Source organism: Anomaloglossus baeobatrachus, chromosome 4 (genome assembly GCF_048569485.1).
Source record: "Anomaloglossus baeobatrachus isolate aAnoBae1 chromosome 4, aAnoBae1.hap1, whole genome shotgun sequence".
In the NCBI taxonomy this organism is placed as follows: Eukaryota; Metazoa; Chordata; class Amphibia; order Anura; family Aromobatidae; genus Anomaloglossus; species Anomaloglossus baeobatrachus.
This window is the reverse complement of record NC_134356.1, coordinates 24,296,589-24,314,157: the sequence shown is the minus strand read 5'-3', so window position 1 is coordinate 24,314,157 and position 17,569 is coordinate 24,296,589. Positions and strand designations below refer to the sequence as shown.

Sequence of the window (17,569 nt, the reverse complement as noted above, 5' to 3'; positions counted from 1 at the left end):
TGTAAACCCCCCCCAGAAAATAAACAATTGCTCAATAAGAAAATGGACACATAAAAAAACATATTCAGAAGAGTATTTAATCTCCAGTATATTGAAGCAACCGGACATATATCACTATATACCTGCACAGCTGATCCTACACTCATATCATCTAGTCATAGTGACAGCTGCCATGTAGGGATCATCCCCTGTATCCCACCATCTTATTTATCCCATTGGCCAATTGATTTAGCTATGAAAGCTTATCTCTGTCTCCAGCATCTGCCAAGATATCTTACATATTGATAATTTCTCCCAGTTACTGTTTACCCCCCAATATCTTTAAAGAACAATGATGTACACATAATAGAGCATGAAGGGGCTCGGAGAAGGTGGCAGCGTAGGTGTGTAAGTGTCTGATGGGGTCACACAGCTCATACAAGGACAGCTGCCCGGCCCCATAATCTAGACAGATCCTAAATCTATCACTGGAGATCTCGTCAGGTAACCGGATCACTTTCCTGTCATGCATCGCTGAATACTGATTATTATATCTCCACAAACTCCAGGACTTGTTATTATGCCCAATATATGAATGGTGCCCCCTCCTGTCCATACTGGGGTAACACATCCCCACCATCCAATTCCCTGATCTACTGCCCTCCACATCCCAGTAATGTCGTCCTGAGGTAAATCCCCTCCTGCTCATCACCTGATTACACTGGAATCTCTCTGCTGTTTCTGGACGATTCTGGTCCCTTTCTGTCCAGGTTGCAGCTTTCCGGTCGTCCGATATAAGCAGATTATTACCCGCTGTGTTTACATCCAGTAATGTGTCTGCAGGACCCTCCACATAGATCCCCCTCCTTATACCTGTTATTACCTCACATAATGTGTGTAATGTGTGTGAGATCACAGCCACATCCAGGTCATCTCCATCATGGAGCTGTTCATCATGTCCCCCTGTGTCCTCATCACCTCCCTCCTCCTCAGGATCACACAAGTCCCCGGTGTCTGGTTCCTGTAAGACGGGCAGTGGATCAGTCATGTTACACAGCTCCTCAATGTGCCTCATCTTCCTGGACAGCTCGTCCTTCTTTATCTCCAGCTGATGGATCAGAGCAGACAGTGACAGTGACTCTTCCTTTTCCTGCCTGGAGATCTCACTCAGGACCTTCTTCTCCAGGTCGTCCACCCGTCTCCTGATGTCTGTACACAGGGCAGTGACTCTCTTGTCTTCTACAGCTGCTTTCTTTTGAGCTTTGCTCCTCTGCTCCTCCAGACTCCGGACTCTTTCCTCAGTCTCCTGTCTCTTTTTGATTAGTTTCTGAAGAACATTTCTCATTTTTTTCTTCTTCTTCTCTGAGGCCTCATCCAGTATCTCCACCCAGTGTTCCCGGTGTTCTCTGGCCAAACTGCAGGACACACAGATACAAGCCGCGTTCTCAGTGCAGTAATATTCCAGGATCTTCTTATGAACAGAACATTTCCTTTTCTCCAGACAAGTGCTGGGATCAGATAAGACGTGTTCTGGTGATTTGCTGTGAGCCCTCAGGTGTTTCTCACACAGAGAAGCCTCACAGTGTAGACAGGATCTAACAGCAGGTACAGGAGAGTCCACACAGTAAGTGCAGCAGATCCCGGTTTCTGTCAGTGTTGGTTGAGTAATCAGGATATTCTCCATTATGTTACGCAGAGCTATGTCCCTCATCAGCGCCGGCCGCTCCTGAAACCTTTCTCTGCAGTCAGGACAGGAATAAACTCCAGACTCGTCCTGTGTATCCATGTATCGATCAATACAGACCCGGCAGAAGTTGTGTCCACATCTCAGCATTACAGGATCTGTATAAGAGCTCAGACAGATGGAGCAGAGCAGCTCGTCTCTCAGATCAGCAGACGCCATGGTGTAAGGGGTGGACGGACCCCTAGTGTGGAGAAGACGTTTCCCCCCCCCTGAAGACGCCACATGGTGTGGTGGCAAATGTTGATAGTAAAATGTTACCTGTCATAAACTGTTACCCCACTAGGTGCCAGTGTAGAGCAGTGGTTCCCCTGGTAACAGTGGCAGGGAAGGAAGAGGCAGGGCAGCCTAGGTGGGGAAGGAAGGGTTCTGAATGCAGAGTCCAGTGTGCACTGCAGTGAGATGTGAGAGGCAAGCAAGCTCTGTCTGAGGTGACGGGGCAGAGTGTGGAAGTGGGTGAAGAGCACAGAAAGAATGCTGACATGTATGTGCCCCTGCCATCCACACTCTGCCCCAACAACACACCTGTTTTGCAAGTAACGGCCGGGCCGGGGTTAAGCCTGCGGCCCACAAGGCGAGGGGACCCGACTACACCCCCTGAGGCGCCCCCTGCCCCCGTTACAATGGCTGACAGAAGGAGGAAGAGAGAAACTAAACTAATTCTCTGATACTCGGAAACAATGGCGGTTTATACTTGTTAATACAGGACAGAGTTCAGGTGCACACAATTACTCCCTGACACTTAAAGGGAACCTGTCACCAGATTTGTCCACTAGAAACTGTGGCCATCACCAGTAAGCTGTTAATGGTAGTGAGAAAGAAGTAGCATAGAAACTGTGCATTCCCAATAATCATACGAAAAACATGTTTTTTATTGACAAACAAAATGCAAAAAAAACTGACAAACACACTGGTTAAAAATACATGAAAAACAACAGAACGAGCAGTACTGGGATAGGGGATGGATATAATAATCCTTGATATGTCCCCAAAGTAGATGCTGAGGCACAAATAAACAAATATGCAGTGTACAGATGTCACACAGAATGAACAGTAAGATGGTATTAAATACCAAACTGGATGGTATTGAACTAAGACAAATGGTAAGAATAAGTAAATACAGACATAAAATAACAAATCAAAATGATGACTAGCAAATTCAAAATAAATAGAACGACAACCATACTGTAATGTCACAGGCCTCCAGACGAAGCTCTGGCGAAACGCACGTCGAGGTGCAGGGCAGTGTGGTCTTCACTGGGTCAATGGCTGCCGCTGGTTGGTATCAGGACATGGGGCTAATATGCTGCTTATAACTTCTGGGGCTAGCTGGACATAGTCCCTATATGTTGGTTTTGTATGTCCATGATTTCTCCTTATTCAAAGGTTTCCTTATCTAATGCATTATAGCACAAACACTTTTTATGGTCTTTATTGTGAGTATTGTCCTCCTATGATGCCTACGGGGTTTGGAGTCTTCTATTTGTTATCTAACATTGCATATATGTCACAATATCTTTATACTTAGCTAACATCCTCCCAGTGGGTTAAATCATTGATTATTCAGGAACCATGTTGTGTTTGGGTATACTTTGAATATAAACACTGTATATGTCTGACCGCACTGCACTGTTTTTCTGTATATGATTTTATGAGGTTCTACCTCTTGCTCTGTGTGTCTAGTATATAATAAAAATATGTAATTTTGTCATATTATGTGTGACAAACATGCAAAATAAAAAATCAGGAAGGGACAAATACTGTAAATATAAAATATACATTATATATATACATTATATACATATATCTTTACACACACACACAGTACAGACCGAAAGTTTGGACACACCTTCTCTATTCAAATGATTTTTATTAGGTTTTGTAGTTAACAAATCTTGAAATCATGCGTTACAAAATTTAAGGACATATAGATAGTAATAACAAGGTTAAGAAAATGCACATATTTTGACCCTCCAGTTTGTTAGTGTTGATACATCAAGCAGTATATTTTGTTGGTCAAAACAATTGCTTATGAATTAACTTTTTGCAAAACATAACTAAACAACAAATAAAATTAACAACTTCCTGACATGGATTCCGTAGACAGTCCAGCAAATTTGCGAGATCAGAAACATATAATTCTAGTGAGTTTTAGATCAGGGAGGTATCAAAGACTAGAGCTTCAAGCCTGGAATTAATAGTGAGCTTGTATTTCTCGAATATAGTTAGTGTTTTCTTAACGTAGGATGGGCTATATACCGTATTTTGCGGACCATAAGACGCACTTTTTTCCCCCCAAATGTTGGGGGAAAGTTGGGGGTGCGTCTTATGGTCTGACTATAGGGCTGCGGCCAGGAATGAGGGTGCTGCGGTGGAGCGTGTCATCGGGGGCACGAGCAGGCTGTAGCAGCGCCTGCCGTGACCACGTGGGCCCGCTCATTACATATGCACGCCCATCTTTCCGCCCATCTCTCAGTGCAGAAGCCGACACCGACAGGTGGGCGGGAGGACGAGCGGGGACGCGTGCATAGTAAAGAGTCGGTCCGCATGATCATCCCTGGCAATTACAGCCTGGAGTGATCATGTGCGGCTGTATTCACTGCTCTTCGCGCGTCATCATCAGCGCAGGGTGCAGTGAATCAGTGTACTCACCCGTCCCCGTGTGTGGAGCCGTCCCCCTGCAGCACGCGATGTCTTCCTGTCTGTGGCGGTCAGCTGATCTGTGCTGATCAGCTGATCGGCACAGACAGGAACACATCGCGATGCTGCAGGGGAACGGCTCCACACACACAGGTCAGTGGTGCAGGGTGGAAAATGATCGGTGCTGGAGGGAGTGAGGGAAAGGTGAGTATAAACGTTTATTTTTTTTTTCTCTGTGCTATAGGATACAGGCCATATACCAGGATGGTATATGAGCACAATGGGGGCATATAGCAAGATGGAAGTATATGAGCAGGATGGATGGGGGGTATATGAACAGGATGGGGGTATTTTATGAACAGGATGGGAATATATGAACAGGATGGGGGTATATGAACAGGATGGGGGTATATGAACAGGATGGGGGTATATGAAAAGGATGGGGGTATATGAACAGGATGGGGGTATATGAACAGGAAGGGGTATATGAGCAGAATGGGGGTATATGAACAGGATGGGAGTATATGAGCAGGATGGATGGGGGAATATGAGCAGGATGGATGGGGGGTATATCAATAGGATGGGGGTATATGAACAGGAAGGGGTATATGAACAGGATGGGGGTATTTTATGAACAGGATAGGAGTATATGAGCAGGATGGATGGTCGGTATATGAACAGGATGGGGGTATTTTATGAACAGGATGGGAATATATGAACAGGATGGGGGTATATGAACAGGATGGGGTATATGAGCAGGATACGGGTATATGAACAGGATGGGAGTATATGAGCAGGATGGATGGGGGAATATGAGCAGGATGGATGGGGGGTATATCAATAGGATGGGGGTATATGAACAGGAAGGGGTAATATGAGCAGGATGCTGGTATATGAGCAGGATAGGGGTATATGAGCAGGATGGGGGTTTATAGCAGGATCATATACAAGTCAGAAGGATCATTACCAGGATGGGGTACCTTAGTAGAGAATTTGAGGACATTACCCCCATAACAGTGTCAGCAGCAGATCCTCGCCCCATAACAGTGTGTCATGACCACATTTTTTTGTTTAAAGTTTTATTTTCCTATTTTCCTCCTCTAAAACCAGGGTGCGTCTTATAGTCCGGTACGTCTTATAGTCCGAAAAATACGGTAGTCTTTCGGTGATTGGGCTCTGGCCATGGGTCCCATTTGGTGAGGTACTTTTGTTTGAGTATTATTTTTTATGGCATAGTAGTACTCAAGTTTTATGCAGAGTTAGTTTCTCCTTAGCTTCTTGAATATTAGGAGCTTTCTCACTTTTCCATTTGGATGCAATGAGATTAGTGGACAGGACACTAGTAGAATATGTATTACTATGGGCCTAAAATGTTTAGGTATTGCTTCAATGTTTAAGAGAAGAACTAATTCTGGAATTAGAGCTACATCTAGCTGTGTAATGGACCTTATAAGTGATTGAATGTCTCTCCAGAATTTCTTAATTTTTGGACACGACCAAAATATGTGAGTTATGTTGCCTGAATTTTCACAGTTTCTCCAGCATTTGTTTGAGGTATCTGGGTTAATTATATGCTCATGAACACGGCCGAGAACTAGCAGGCCACCCACGAACTTGTGGGCTTGTAAATAATTCCGGGCTGGAGTTCCGTTAACCGCCTCCGGAGAGGCAGGTTGGAGGAGGGACCCGCAGCAGAGCAGGCTGGGGTCCGGTCACCACCAGGACTGGTGACCATCCTCCGGGGTCAGGGGTCCCCCTGAACGTGGGGCCCCCTGAATGACAGCCCGGTGCGAGACACTGTACCCATTCCCGCTTGGGCAACCTGAACCAGGTTCTGTTTTCCGGACTGGGGAAAAGGGGTGCTGCCCGCTTCTTAGGGTCAGCATCAAGGTTTAGGTTGTTTGGGTGGGAAAGCGGAAGAACTGGGACCCGTCTGTTGTTATTAAAAATGTTTTACTACTTTTTGCAACGTTTAAAGTAACATTCCTCCTGTCAGGGAAGATTTGACAAAAGTGCATACCGTTTGTTTGTTTTTTTCTGTTATTTATCTTTTCAGAAAAGAAAAACGGTGATGGACGGGCAGCCCATGGACGGTCTGCATTTTACCAAGGGGGAATGTGACGCCCTGGACCCCAGGGGTCACAGTACACTAACAACACACACATACACACACCCTCCCCCGGCCAGGTACTTCAGTCAAACAAAATCCTTGTTGCCTCCTCCAGGGTCTGATGTCCACACCAGGTGGGGTGGAGCCAGGCGTTTGGCCCCACCCATCGAGGAGTTCACAGGCCTGGAGGCCGGATAAAGTCAGTTGAGGAGAAAGGTGAAGTTGAGAGGTGGAAGTGAGAGGAGCAAAAACTGTGCGTGTCTGGGTTGGAGCCCAGGCACGATCAGCAAGGTTGGCAGACGGTGGTGGCCGTCTGCAGGAGTTGGTGGAGGTCAGCGGAACCGTAGGACCGGTGTCGGGCGGTGGCCCGCCGGTACAGAACCGGGAAACAGATTGAAGCCAAGCACCAAGACAGGGTACTCAGACCCCGACTAGGCTAGGAGCCGCCGAAAAGGTCAAATTCACTGATTGCGGTCTGGACCTCAGGGGTTCATTCCCAAACAAGTCCCGTCAGAAGGCAACAGCCCAACCCGTCCGGATAAGAGCCACCGCCATGGGCCAGAGATCCAAGGGCCAGCGCCTGCCGGCAAAACGGGCTCTCCCGACACATATACGCCGGGGAGCGGACTACTCGTGGGAAGCCATAGGAGTCAAACACATACACAGGTGCAGGGAAATGACAGCCACCATCAACCCGTCCGGGGAGAGTGAAAACACCGCAGCCGACTGTGGGCCCCGTCCATCCAGCCGTTTGGTTTACCAGAGACTCTGTCCGTGTCTGAGTGAGTACAACAGTGCCATTCGGCACTGCGTTGCATCTTAACCTTGCACCCGCGCCCACGCTGCCTCCCCACATCCGGCCCTTGCACCTGCACCTATACCTTCCCTCCCCAACTGGGGCCCCGTGACCAACATCCCCTCCCCATGATGGGGCCAACACCTCAGCTGCTCTCCGCCATCGCTCCCGGGAACCCCCGTCACCAGCAGCGGTGGTGCCCAACTATCACCACAACCCCGTGGGTGGCGTCACGACCGACATCCCACCACAAACCTCCCCTTTTCACTCGTGGGCGAGGAGTCGCTGCTCGAGCCCCCGGGTCCGGCCCCGTGCTCGAGCCACCGAGGAGCAGCAGCAGCACCGGACCCGAGTGCCAGCGATTCCCAGGCGAGCGGCGTTCTCAACCCCTCCACCCGCGACTTCATTACCTAGAGTCTTTGTATCTGCCCCCACGGTGGTCCGCGTTGAGGGCATCACCTCTGTGTACGTGATAGCAGGGAGCCGGAGGGGTGTAGCGTCACCTGGGGTCGAGTCTCGCAGCACCCGGATGGCCTGATCCTTGAATTGTGCAAAGTCGAGGTCAGGATTTTTTAGGCCCATAATGCGCAGCTGTGTCCGATAGGCGTTAGACAGGAGCCCCTCCATAAACTGCTCAGTTAGCAGCCGGTCTTCATCATGCACACTGTCGGGATCCACCTGCTTAACAGCCCTCATCGTCTCTTGAAGGTTCAGAGCATAGCCCCGTACGCTGTCCTGCACCCTTTGCTTGCACCCGAAGAACTTCATTTTTATCTCCGCAGCCGTGCGAGTATCAAAGGTGTCCTTCAGCCTGGCCAGAATTTGTTTTACAGTTCTTTTGTCAGTGTCCGGCAAGGACTTAACCGATGCGGCCCAGAGGGAGGTAAACTGGCCAATTAGAATGCTCGCTTTGTGGCCCTCAGCCAGGGGGTATACTTCAAATAAACTACACAGTCTTTCTTGGAAGTCTCTCAGGCTATGCGAATCCCCTGGTAACCACGTTTCTCTCGGTATAGACGGCATAGAGAGCAGCATTACAGGCGCTGCAACTACAGCAGCAGCCTGATCTCCAGCCGGGTTGGACATGTTTCTCCCCTCTAGTGAACCTCAGCCAGGCTCCGCGTCTCCCTCTTGGGGAATCCGGGGTTAACTCACAGCCGCTCTGGCGGCGGGGCTTCTCTTCACGTGCTTTTTTGGGTTCCACCCATGATAGCCTGCCCCCTTTCTTCCCGCGTCACGTGGTTAATGGCAAGCGTTGTTGTTAGTGAACGCTATTTACACAGTCTTTAAGGCGCACCGTTCCCATTGTAGCGGACACGAAATCCTGTTCGTGATGCCAAGTTGACACGCCCAACGGGACCGTGGGACACTTGTTACGGAGCCGGTGTCTGTCTAGAGGTTGTCGTGGCGGCAAGACCCGGTTTCGTGACCCCAGCGGTGTCGTTAAAGATGAGGGGGTTATTTACAGGGGATGATAGTTCGCGACGCCACCTGTGGTAGTCGGCCACAAATGTCTGACACTGCAGGATGGGACCGCTGGGGCAGGTGGTGATGCAGCTGAGTTGGAATAGCTCTCCACAGGTAGAGCTAGGCCCTAGGGCTGTTGGGAGTAGTAGTCTTTGTAGTTGATGGAGGGACTCAATCGTTGGGGTGCAGGAGTGAGGACGCCGGTAATAACTGAACAACACAGGGACCGTAGTTTCCGTTACCTTTTACTCGGTAATAGTTGGTACAGGCCCGGGAGACAGGTCCAGCTAGTGATGGAGGTCCGGTCAGCCTGGAAGCAGTTGAGAGGATTCACCAAGCCGGGTATGTTCAGAGGCCTTCCCTCTGGCACTGAATTTATGGGTCCCTGCAGTTTGAAGCTACTCTGTGGCGCTCTCCCTTGTGTCGGTACTCGTTCTCACCCGTATGGCAGGTAGCGCGAGCCCCTTACTGGTACCGCTCCTCCTGTCACGGCTCTTGGCTCTACTATGGCCCGAGCATTCTGTGGGGCCAGAAGACCTGCAGTCTCCTGCCCTCTGGATTCAGCTGCGGGGACTTTAGCACCCACATAGCCTTGGACCCAGGTGTCCTGTTTCTCTGTGCTCGACCCTTAGGAGCTCAGTCCTAGCTCCCTTCTCAGTGACCGTTTACTTTCAACTCCTTTTTCAGTTTCACTTCCTGTCTCTCCCCAACTACTTTCCCAGGCCAGAATGCATAGGGAAGCTTCCCATGTACTGGGTTAGAGCTCCCCCTTCTGGCATGGAGTGAGGAAAGTGTTGACTGCTGGTGTTACCTAGCATGGGGGACCTCCATTCTTGCTTCCAAGCATAGCATCACCGCCTGTGAGGAGGGCAACGCTACTGTGGCAAATGGACCACTGTGGCGCCACACTTGCTGGGAGTTGTAGTCCATAAATTATGTGTACTATGAAGGATATTTGACTTCAATGTGTTATAATGAGCTTTACACAATCAATATCCCACCAAGAAGCTGTCCAAGTGCATTGAGCGGCACCAGTGCTCTTCCTACATAATTTGCATATGGCTAAGTGATCAGCTCTCTGCAGAAAAATATATTAAACGCCTATACAGCTATATTGCTGCTTCCAATAAGAGAAACGTACTGACAGGTTCCTATCAGATAATAAACCATATCATGAGTCACTCCAAAAATAAAACAGATAAAAAAAAATATAAAAATTGAACAGTTTGCTGAAAAATATAGCACAATTCATACAAAAAAACATTTATAGAAGAAGATGCACAAACAAAGGGAGGCTGATACAGAGCACAATACCAACTAGAATATATTATGACGCAACACCAAAATGAGCGACTAGATCGCAAAAGATTAGTAAAATAATTGTGGCTTTACACAGTGTGTCCACCACTATCCTGTCCACCGCCATTAACTTGAGAACGACAGCAGCTATAGGCATAGAAGTGGTGTCTAGGTATAGTAAAGTATCCATACGCTACGCAATGAGACCACCTATAGCGCCACCTGGTGGAAAACAAAGTTAGCATTTTTATCTCGAAAACGGAACGAGATAGAGAAAAAAAGTGAATTACAAAGCTGTAGGGCATCAGCAATTCAATACGAATTGACACGTTGCATACAGAAATGCTATGATATGAAACCCATGACGCCCCCAAAACAATGAATGCCGGTCACGCATATTGCGCTCATTTAACTTTGATGCTCAAAGCGGCCCCCGTCAGCTGCAATGCACATCTGCATTCTCAAGTTAATGGCGGTGGACAGGATATGGGTGGACACACTGTATATAACACGTGGAACATTAGGACACAGTGTAAATGCTAGGGTAATGTAATACACCATAGGAAAACAGTAATCATTAATATATAGATGTAAGTAATATAGAGTTACCACAATAACATACTAACTACTCAGGTTAGATCAGAGAATATCAGCCTCCATCTCGGGATCCCCCCAGATTTCTGAGGTGGCCGAGGGTCGGCTTTTCTCTGACAGGGGAAAAAACCCCCAAAAAACCGGACTTCTGCTATCAACTAGTTCCGGAAAAAACACAGCACATGGATGACATTCTAGTGCCATCTGATGTTTTCACGGACACACAGCCTTCTATTGGGGAGATTGATCCAGGCTCAGATGAAAATCAGACAGGTCACCGTGATTTTGGACAGACCACTCAGTCCACAAAAATACACGGACCTGTGAACAGCTGTAAAGACTATAATAGGCACCAGTGCCATCTGTGAAAACCACAGATAAAACTCGTATGCAAAAAAAATGAGTGAGGCATAATTCACATACTAAATGAAAAGGAAAGTTGCCATGCCACTCCACCCCCAAAAATGACGTACGCCTCAAATGACTGCATAAAAAGGTTGGCTCCAATCTGCTGAAAACCACGTAAACAACAGAAGTTTTGGGAGGGATGAGAGAAACCAAACTTTTCAGGCCTATAGATCAGTGGTATGTGTGATGGAACAAGGATGAAGCATCTGCTGCAAAGAAAACTCTCAGGCTATGTGCGCACTAGAAAATGGACTTTTCTTAAGAAAAATCCACACCCTCTGACAGTATACCGTACCCGCGGCAAAAACAACACTCGCGTTTTTGCCGAGTTTTGCCGTGGTTTATCCACGGGTTGGTACCTGCGGTTTTTTACCATTATTTATGGCAAAAACCGCAGGTACCTGCGGAAAAAAAATGACATGAACATTAATTGCGCAGCGGAAATTCCGCAGGTATCAAAAAACGCAGTGTGAGCACAGTATTTTTTTTATACCCATAGGTTTTGCTGGGGAATGACTGCAGAAATATTAGAAACATTTTCTGCAGCAAATCCGGGGTAAAATTCGCTGTAAATCCGCACATGGCTTTAAGGTGAAGAATGGTGCAGGCTCCATGATACTTATAGAGAAAAATAGCGATGGCTTGATGATGCCGACACGGACGGATGGTGCTGGCTCAGTGATGCTGGCTCAGTGATGCTGACACTGACGGATGGTGCTGGCTCAGTGATGCCGACACTGACGGATGGTGCTGGCTCAGTGATGCCGACACTGACGGATGGTGCTGGCTCAGTGATGCCGACACTGATGGATGGTGCTGGCTCAGTGATGCCGACACTGACGGATGGTGCTGGCTCAGTGATGCCGACACTGACGGATGGTGCTGGCTCAGTGATGCCGACACTGACGGATGGTGGTGGCTCAGTGATGCCGACACTGACGGATGGTGGTAGCTCAGTGATGCCTATAGTTCAGCAGCTAATTGGCATCTAGTTTCAGAACACGTCATCCTGATAATCGTGCAGTAACAGTAGGTAAGAAGCTGGTTTATACAATTTATGATTGAATACATTTATTCACTGGTCCAAACAATTAGAGCAGAAATAAATAATTAAAGGGATTTGTGTGATCACCAAAAAAAAAAGGCCAAATCATAATGTTTAATACCTGGGAATAATAACCAAGACACATCAGAGAATTATCCACAATGTTACACAGGGATAATAGATGACGATGCTGAGGTTGGTTTCATATTCGGGAATTATTTAATTTCAGGATATTTTTTTTAACAGGTTTAGCATCAAAAATTGAAAAGCGCAGAAATGAAATACAATTCAGTGAGGTGTCCTGATGTGATTATACTTACAAACAACTAAAAAAAAAAATATTACATGAGCCATCTCACCCCAACAACACACAGATAGAGATGCCCTACCTCAAACTCAGAGCACTTCAGCCTGACCCAAATGGGTTCTGGGCCCCCAAGACATTTAACCCATTAAAACAACAGTTAAGCCAGCTTTACACCTTACAATTAGGTGTGCGATCTCGTATGCGATGTGACACGCCCAAGTCGCATATGCGATTGAATGAGATTGCACGTAGGTCGTTCATTTGCTGTCACACGAGCGTTAGTAGTCTATGTTAAATTGATCAATTTTGTGTGCGATCCTTTAGATCATGTGTTCTGTGACGTATGCATTGGGCACCCTTTTTTTTTTTATTTATTGACTTGACAAGCGTGTGTAATGTGTAGGGATGCGTTTTTACTATGTCATCTGCCATTCAGCTCTGCTACATGGCTGCTGACAGCAGACACAGACAGCCATGTAGCAGCGGTGAATGGCAGATGACAGCAGACATAGACAGAGCCGCACTGTCAGAATGAACTCGGGTGAACTTCACCCGACTTCATTGTGATGCTGCGGCTCTGTCTGTGCCGCGTCCTGATTAGCGGTCACCAGTGAAGACTCACCGGTGACCGCTAAACTCCTGAGTAACTGAATTGAGCAGCCCTCTCTCATATACTCACCGATCCCCGGCGCTGCACGGCCTTCACACTGCTCCGGCGGCTTTTACTGTTTTGAAAAAGCCGGCCGCCCATTAAACAATCTCGTATTCCCTGCTTACCCCGCCCACCGGCGCCTATGATTGGTTACAGTGAGACACGCCCCCCTACGCTGAGTGACAGGTGTCACACTGCACCCAATCACAGCAGCCGGTGGGCGTGTCTATACTGTGTAGTGAAATAAATAATTAAATAATTAAAAAAAAAACGGTGTGCGGTCCCCCCCAATTTTAAAACCAGCCAGATAAAGCCATACGGCTGAAGGCTGGTATTCTCAGGATGGGGAGCTCCACGTTATGGGGAGCCCCCCAGCCTAACAATATCAGCCAACAGCCGCCCAGAATTGCCGCATACATTATATGCGACAGTTCTGGGACTGTACCCGGCTCTTCCCGATTTGCCCTGGTGCGTTGGCAAATCGGGGTAATAAGGAGTTATTGGCAGCCCATAGCTGCCAATAAGTCCTAGATTAATCATGTCAGGCGTCTATGAGACACCCTCCATGATTAATCTGTAAATTACAGTAAATAAACACACACACCCGAAAAATCATTTATTGGAAATAAAAAACACACACACATTCCCTGGTTCACCACTTTAATCAGCCCCAAAAAGCCCTCCATGTCCGGCGTAATCCAGGATGGTCCAGCGTCGCATCCAGCGCTGCTGCATGGAGGTGACCGGAGCTGCAGCAGACACAGCCGCTCCGGTCACCTCCACGCAGCTAATGAAGACAGCCGCGCTATCGGCTGAGCTGTCAGTGAGGTTACCCGCTGTCACTGGATCCAGCGGTGGATGCAGCGGTGGCCGCGAGTAACCTCACTGACAGATCAGCTGATCGCGCTATTCCCTTCATTAGCTGCGTGGAGGTGACCGGAGCGGCTGTGTCTGCTGCAGCTCCGGTCACCTCCATGCAGCAGCGCTGGATGCGACGCTGGACCATCCTGGATTACGCCGGACATGGAGGGCTTTTTGGGGCTGATTAAAGTGGTGAACCAGGGAATGTGTGTGTGTTTTTTATTTCCAATAAATGATTTTTCGGGTGTGTGTGTTTATTTACTGTAATTTACAGATTAATCATGGAGGGTGTCTCATAGACGCCTGACATGATTAATCTAGGACTTATTGGCAGCTATGGGCTGCCAATAACTCCTTATTACCCCGATTTGCCAACGCACCAGGGCAAATCGGGAAGAGCCGGGTACAGTCCCAGAACTGTCGCATATAATGTATGCGGCAATTCTGGGCGGCTGTTGGCTGATATTGTTAGGCTGGGGGGCTCCCCATAACGTGGAGCTCCCCATCCTGAGAATACCAGCCTTCAGCCGTATGGCTTTATCTGGCTGGTTTTAAAATTGGGGGGGACCGCACACCGTTTTTTTTTTAATTATTTAATTATTTATTTCACTACACAGTATAGACACGCCCACCGGCTGCTGTGATTGGGTGCAGTGTGACACCTGTCACTCAGCGTGGGGGGGCGTGTCTCACTGTAACCAATCATAGGCGCCGGTGGGCGGGGTAAGCAGGGAATACGAGATTGTTTAATGGGCGGCCGGCTTTTTCAAAACAGTAAAAGCCGCCGGAGCAGTGTGAATGCCGTGCAGCGCCGGGGATCGGTGAGTATATGAGAGAGGGGGTAAGAGGGATAGACCGACATGGACAGAGAGAGAGGGACAGAGATAGTGACGGACTGACAGAGATTAGTGAATGACAGACATTGTGAGGCGCTTCAGAACGCAGCTTTTCAGCTGCGCTCTGAAGCAGACCTTTTTTAAGCTGCGGTGCAGAGCGCACACCTGCGCACATAGCCTCAGATATCAAAATCGTATGAGGGATGTCACACGTTACAATTGACTAGTTTCGTACTACTAAACGTCCAATGTATGAGGAATAAACGACGTGTATGCGATCACCGTATTTTCGTTCAATATCGATCGCATGTAGGTTTCACACGCAAATACATCACGAACGATGCCGGATGTGCGTCACTTACAACTTGACCCCGACGACGGATTGAAAGATCTATTGAAGTGTGTAAAGCCAGCTTTACATATGCAAATTGTTTAAATCAGCTGTCTGCCCACTTTGATGCCAGTTCGGATGCCCAGAACCCATTTGGGCCAGGCTGAAGTGACCTGAGTTTGATGTGAGGCATCACTATCTGTGCATTGGGGATGTGACATCAGTAGCCCAAGGTCATTTAACCCTTTCAATACCATCCATTAGTGCTCACTTTGATGTGTATTTTTGTGCCGGTTGTATAATTGTTTAATAGCTGCTTTAAGTGTATTCACATCAGGGCGCCACATTACATTGTATTTTATTGTGATTTTGTAAAAATAACCCCCATAAAATAAACAATTCCCCAATATGAAAACAGACAAATAAGAAACCAACTTCAGAATCTATAATAGATGAGCATTATTCCCAGAGTATATAATCACCAGGATGTAGTAGCAACTGAAGATATATCACTATATACCTGCACAGCTGATCATACACCCATATCATCTAGTCCTAGTGACAGCTGCCATGTAGCGATCATCCCCTGTATTCCTCCATCTTATTCATCCTATTGGCGAAATGATTTAGCAATTACAAGCTTAGTTCTGTCTCCAGTATCTGCCAAGATATCTTACATATTCATAATTTCTCCCAATTACTGTTTACCCCCCAATATCTTTATAGAACCACCATATACACATAATACAGCATGAAGGGGCTCGGAGAAGGCGGCAGTGATGGTGTGTAAGTGTCTGATGGGGTCACACAGCTCATAAAAGGACAACTGCCCAGCCCCATAATCCAGACAGATCCTGACTCTATCACTGGAGATCTTGTCAGGTAATTGGATCTCTTTATTGTTATGTATCACAAAATACTGATCATAACATCTCCAAAAACTCCAGGACTTGTTATTATCTCCAATCAGTGACTGCGGCACCCTCCTGTCTATACTGGGATAACATATCCCCACCCTCCAATTCCCTGATCTACTGCCGTCCACATCCCAGTAATGCCGTCCTGAGGTAAATCCCCTCCTGCTCATCACCTGATGATACTGGAATCTCTCTGCTGTTTCTGGATGATTCTGATTCTCTTGTGTCCAGGTCGCAGTTTTCAGGTCGTCTGATATAAGGACATTATTAGCGGCTGTGTTTACATCCAGTAATATGTCGGCAGGACCCTCCACATAGATCCCCCTCCTTATACCTGTTATTACCTCACATAATGTGTGTAATGTGTGTGAGATCACAGCCACATCCAGGTCATCTCCATCATGGAGCTGTTTATCATGTCCCCCTGTGTCCTCATCACCTCCCTCCTCCTCAGGATCACACAAGTCACCGGTGTCTGGTTCCTGTAAGACGGTCAGTGGATCAGTCATGTTACACAGCTCCTCAATGTGCCTCATCTTCCTGGACAGCTCGTCCTTCTTTATTTCCAGCTGATGGATCAGAGCAGACAGTGACAGTGACTCTTCCTTTTCCTGCCGGGAGATCTCACGCAGGACCTTCTTCTCCAGGTCGTCCACCCGTCTCCTGATGTCTGTACACAGGGCAGTGACTCTCTCGGCTTCTCCAGCTGCTTTTTCTTGAGCTTTTCTTCTCTGTGCCTCCAGACACAGGACTCTTTCCGCAGTCTCCAGTCTGTTTGTTGTCAGTTTTTGGAGAACATTTCTCAGTTTCTCCATCTTTTTTTTTGAGGCCTCATCCAGCATCTCCACCCGGTGTCCCCGATGTTCTCCTGCTGAACAGTAGACACAGATACAAGCAGCGTCCTCAGTGCAGTAATATTCCAGGATCTTCTTATGGACAGGACATTTCCTTTTCTCCAGAGAAGTGCTGGGATCAGATAAGACGTGTTCTGGTGATTTGCTGTGAGCCCTCAGGTGTTTCTCACACAGAGAAGCCTCACAGTGTAGACAGGATCTAACAGCAGGTACAGGAGAGTCCACACAGTAAGTGCAGCAGACTCCGGTTTCCGTCTGTGTTGGTGGAGTAATCAGGAAATTCTCCATTATGTTCCGCAGAGCTAAGTTCCTCATCAGCGGCGGCCGCTCCTGAAACCTTTCTCTGCATTCAGGACAGGAATAAACTCCAGACTCGTCCTGTGTATCCAGCGCACGATCAATACAGACCCGGCAGAAGTTGTGTCCACATCTCAGCATTACAGGATCTGTATAAGAGCTCAGACAGATGGAGCAGAGCAGCTCGTCTCTCAGATCAGCAGACGCCATGGCTGAAAGAGGAAAAGAGAAAGAAAACTAATTTTCTGACACTCAAACATTGGGTGAGTTTATACTTGTTAATGAAAGACAGAGATCGGGAATACAATTAGGCTAGGTGTGTAAGCTGCATCTTTGTGGTGACCACAAAGATGCACATTTTTGACCCCCCCAAAAATGCCAAGTCAAATCTATTGATAGAAAGAAATAACAGGATACCTTGATAAATAGAACAAT

General features: G+C 47.5%; 2 protein-coding genes across 2 annotated transcripts in view; both read right to left on the bottom strand.

The window, feature by feature from the left end:
- The window catches only part of LOC142302278 (uncharacterized), a 37,637-nt gene extending 20,293 nt beyond the window's left edge, over positions 1-17,344 (bottom strand). The window contains 2 exon segments of the mRNA XM_075343349.1: positions 7,770-8,077; positions 15,768-17,344. Of these exon segments, the coding sequence (XP_075199464.1) occupies positions 7,770-8,077; positions 15,768-17,344 (1,885 nt within the window).
- Positions 253-1,882, bottom strand: LOC142302765 (E3 ubiquitin/ISG15 ligase TRIM25-like). The gene has a single exon (XM_075343876.1). The coding sequence runs from the start codon at positions 1,880-1,882 to the stop codon at positions 299-301; it is 1,584 nt and encodes a 527-aa protein (XP_075199991.1). The 3' UTR covers positions 253-298.
- Positions 17,345-17,569: the final 225 nt, after the last annotated feature.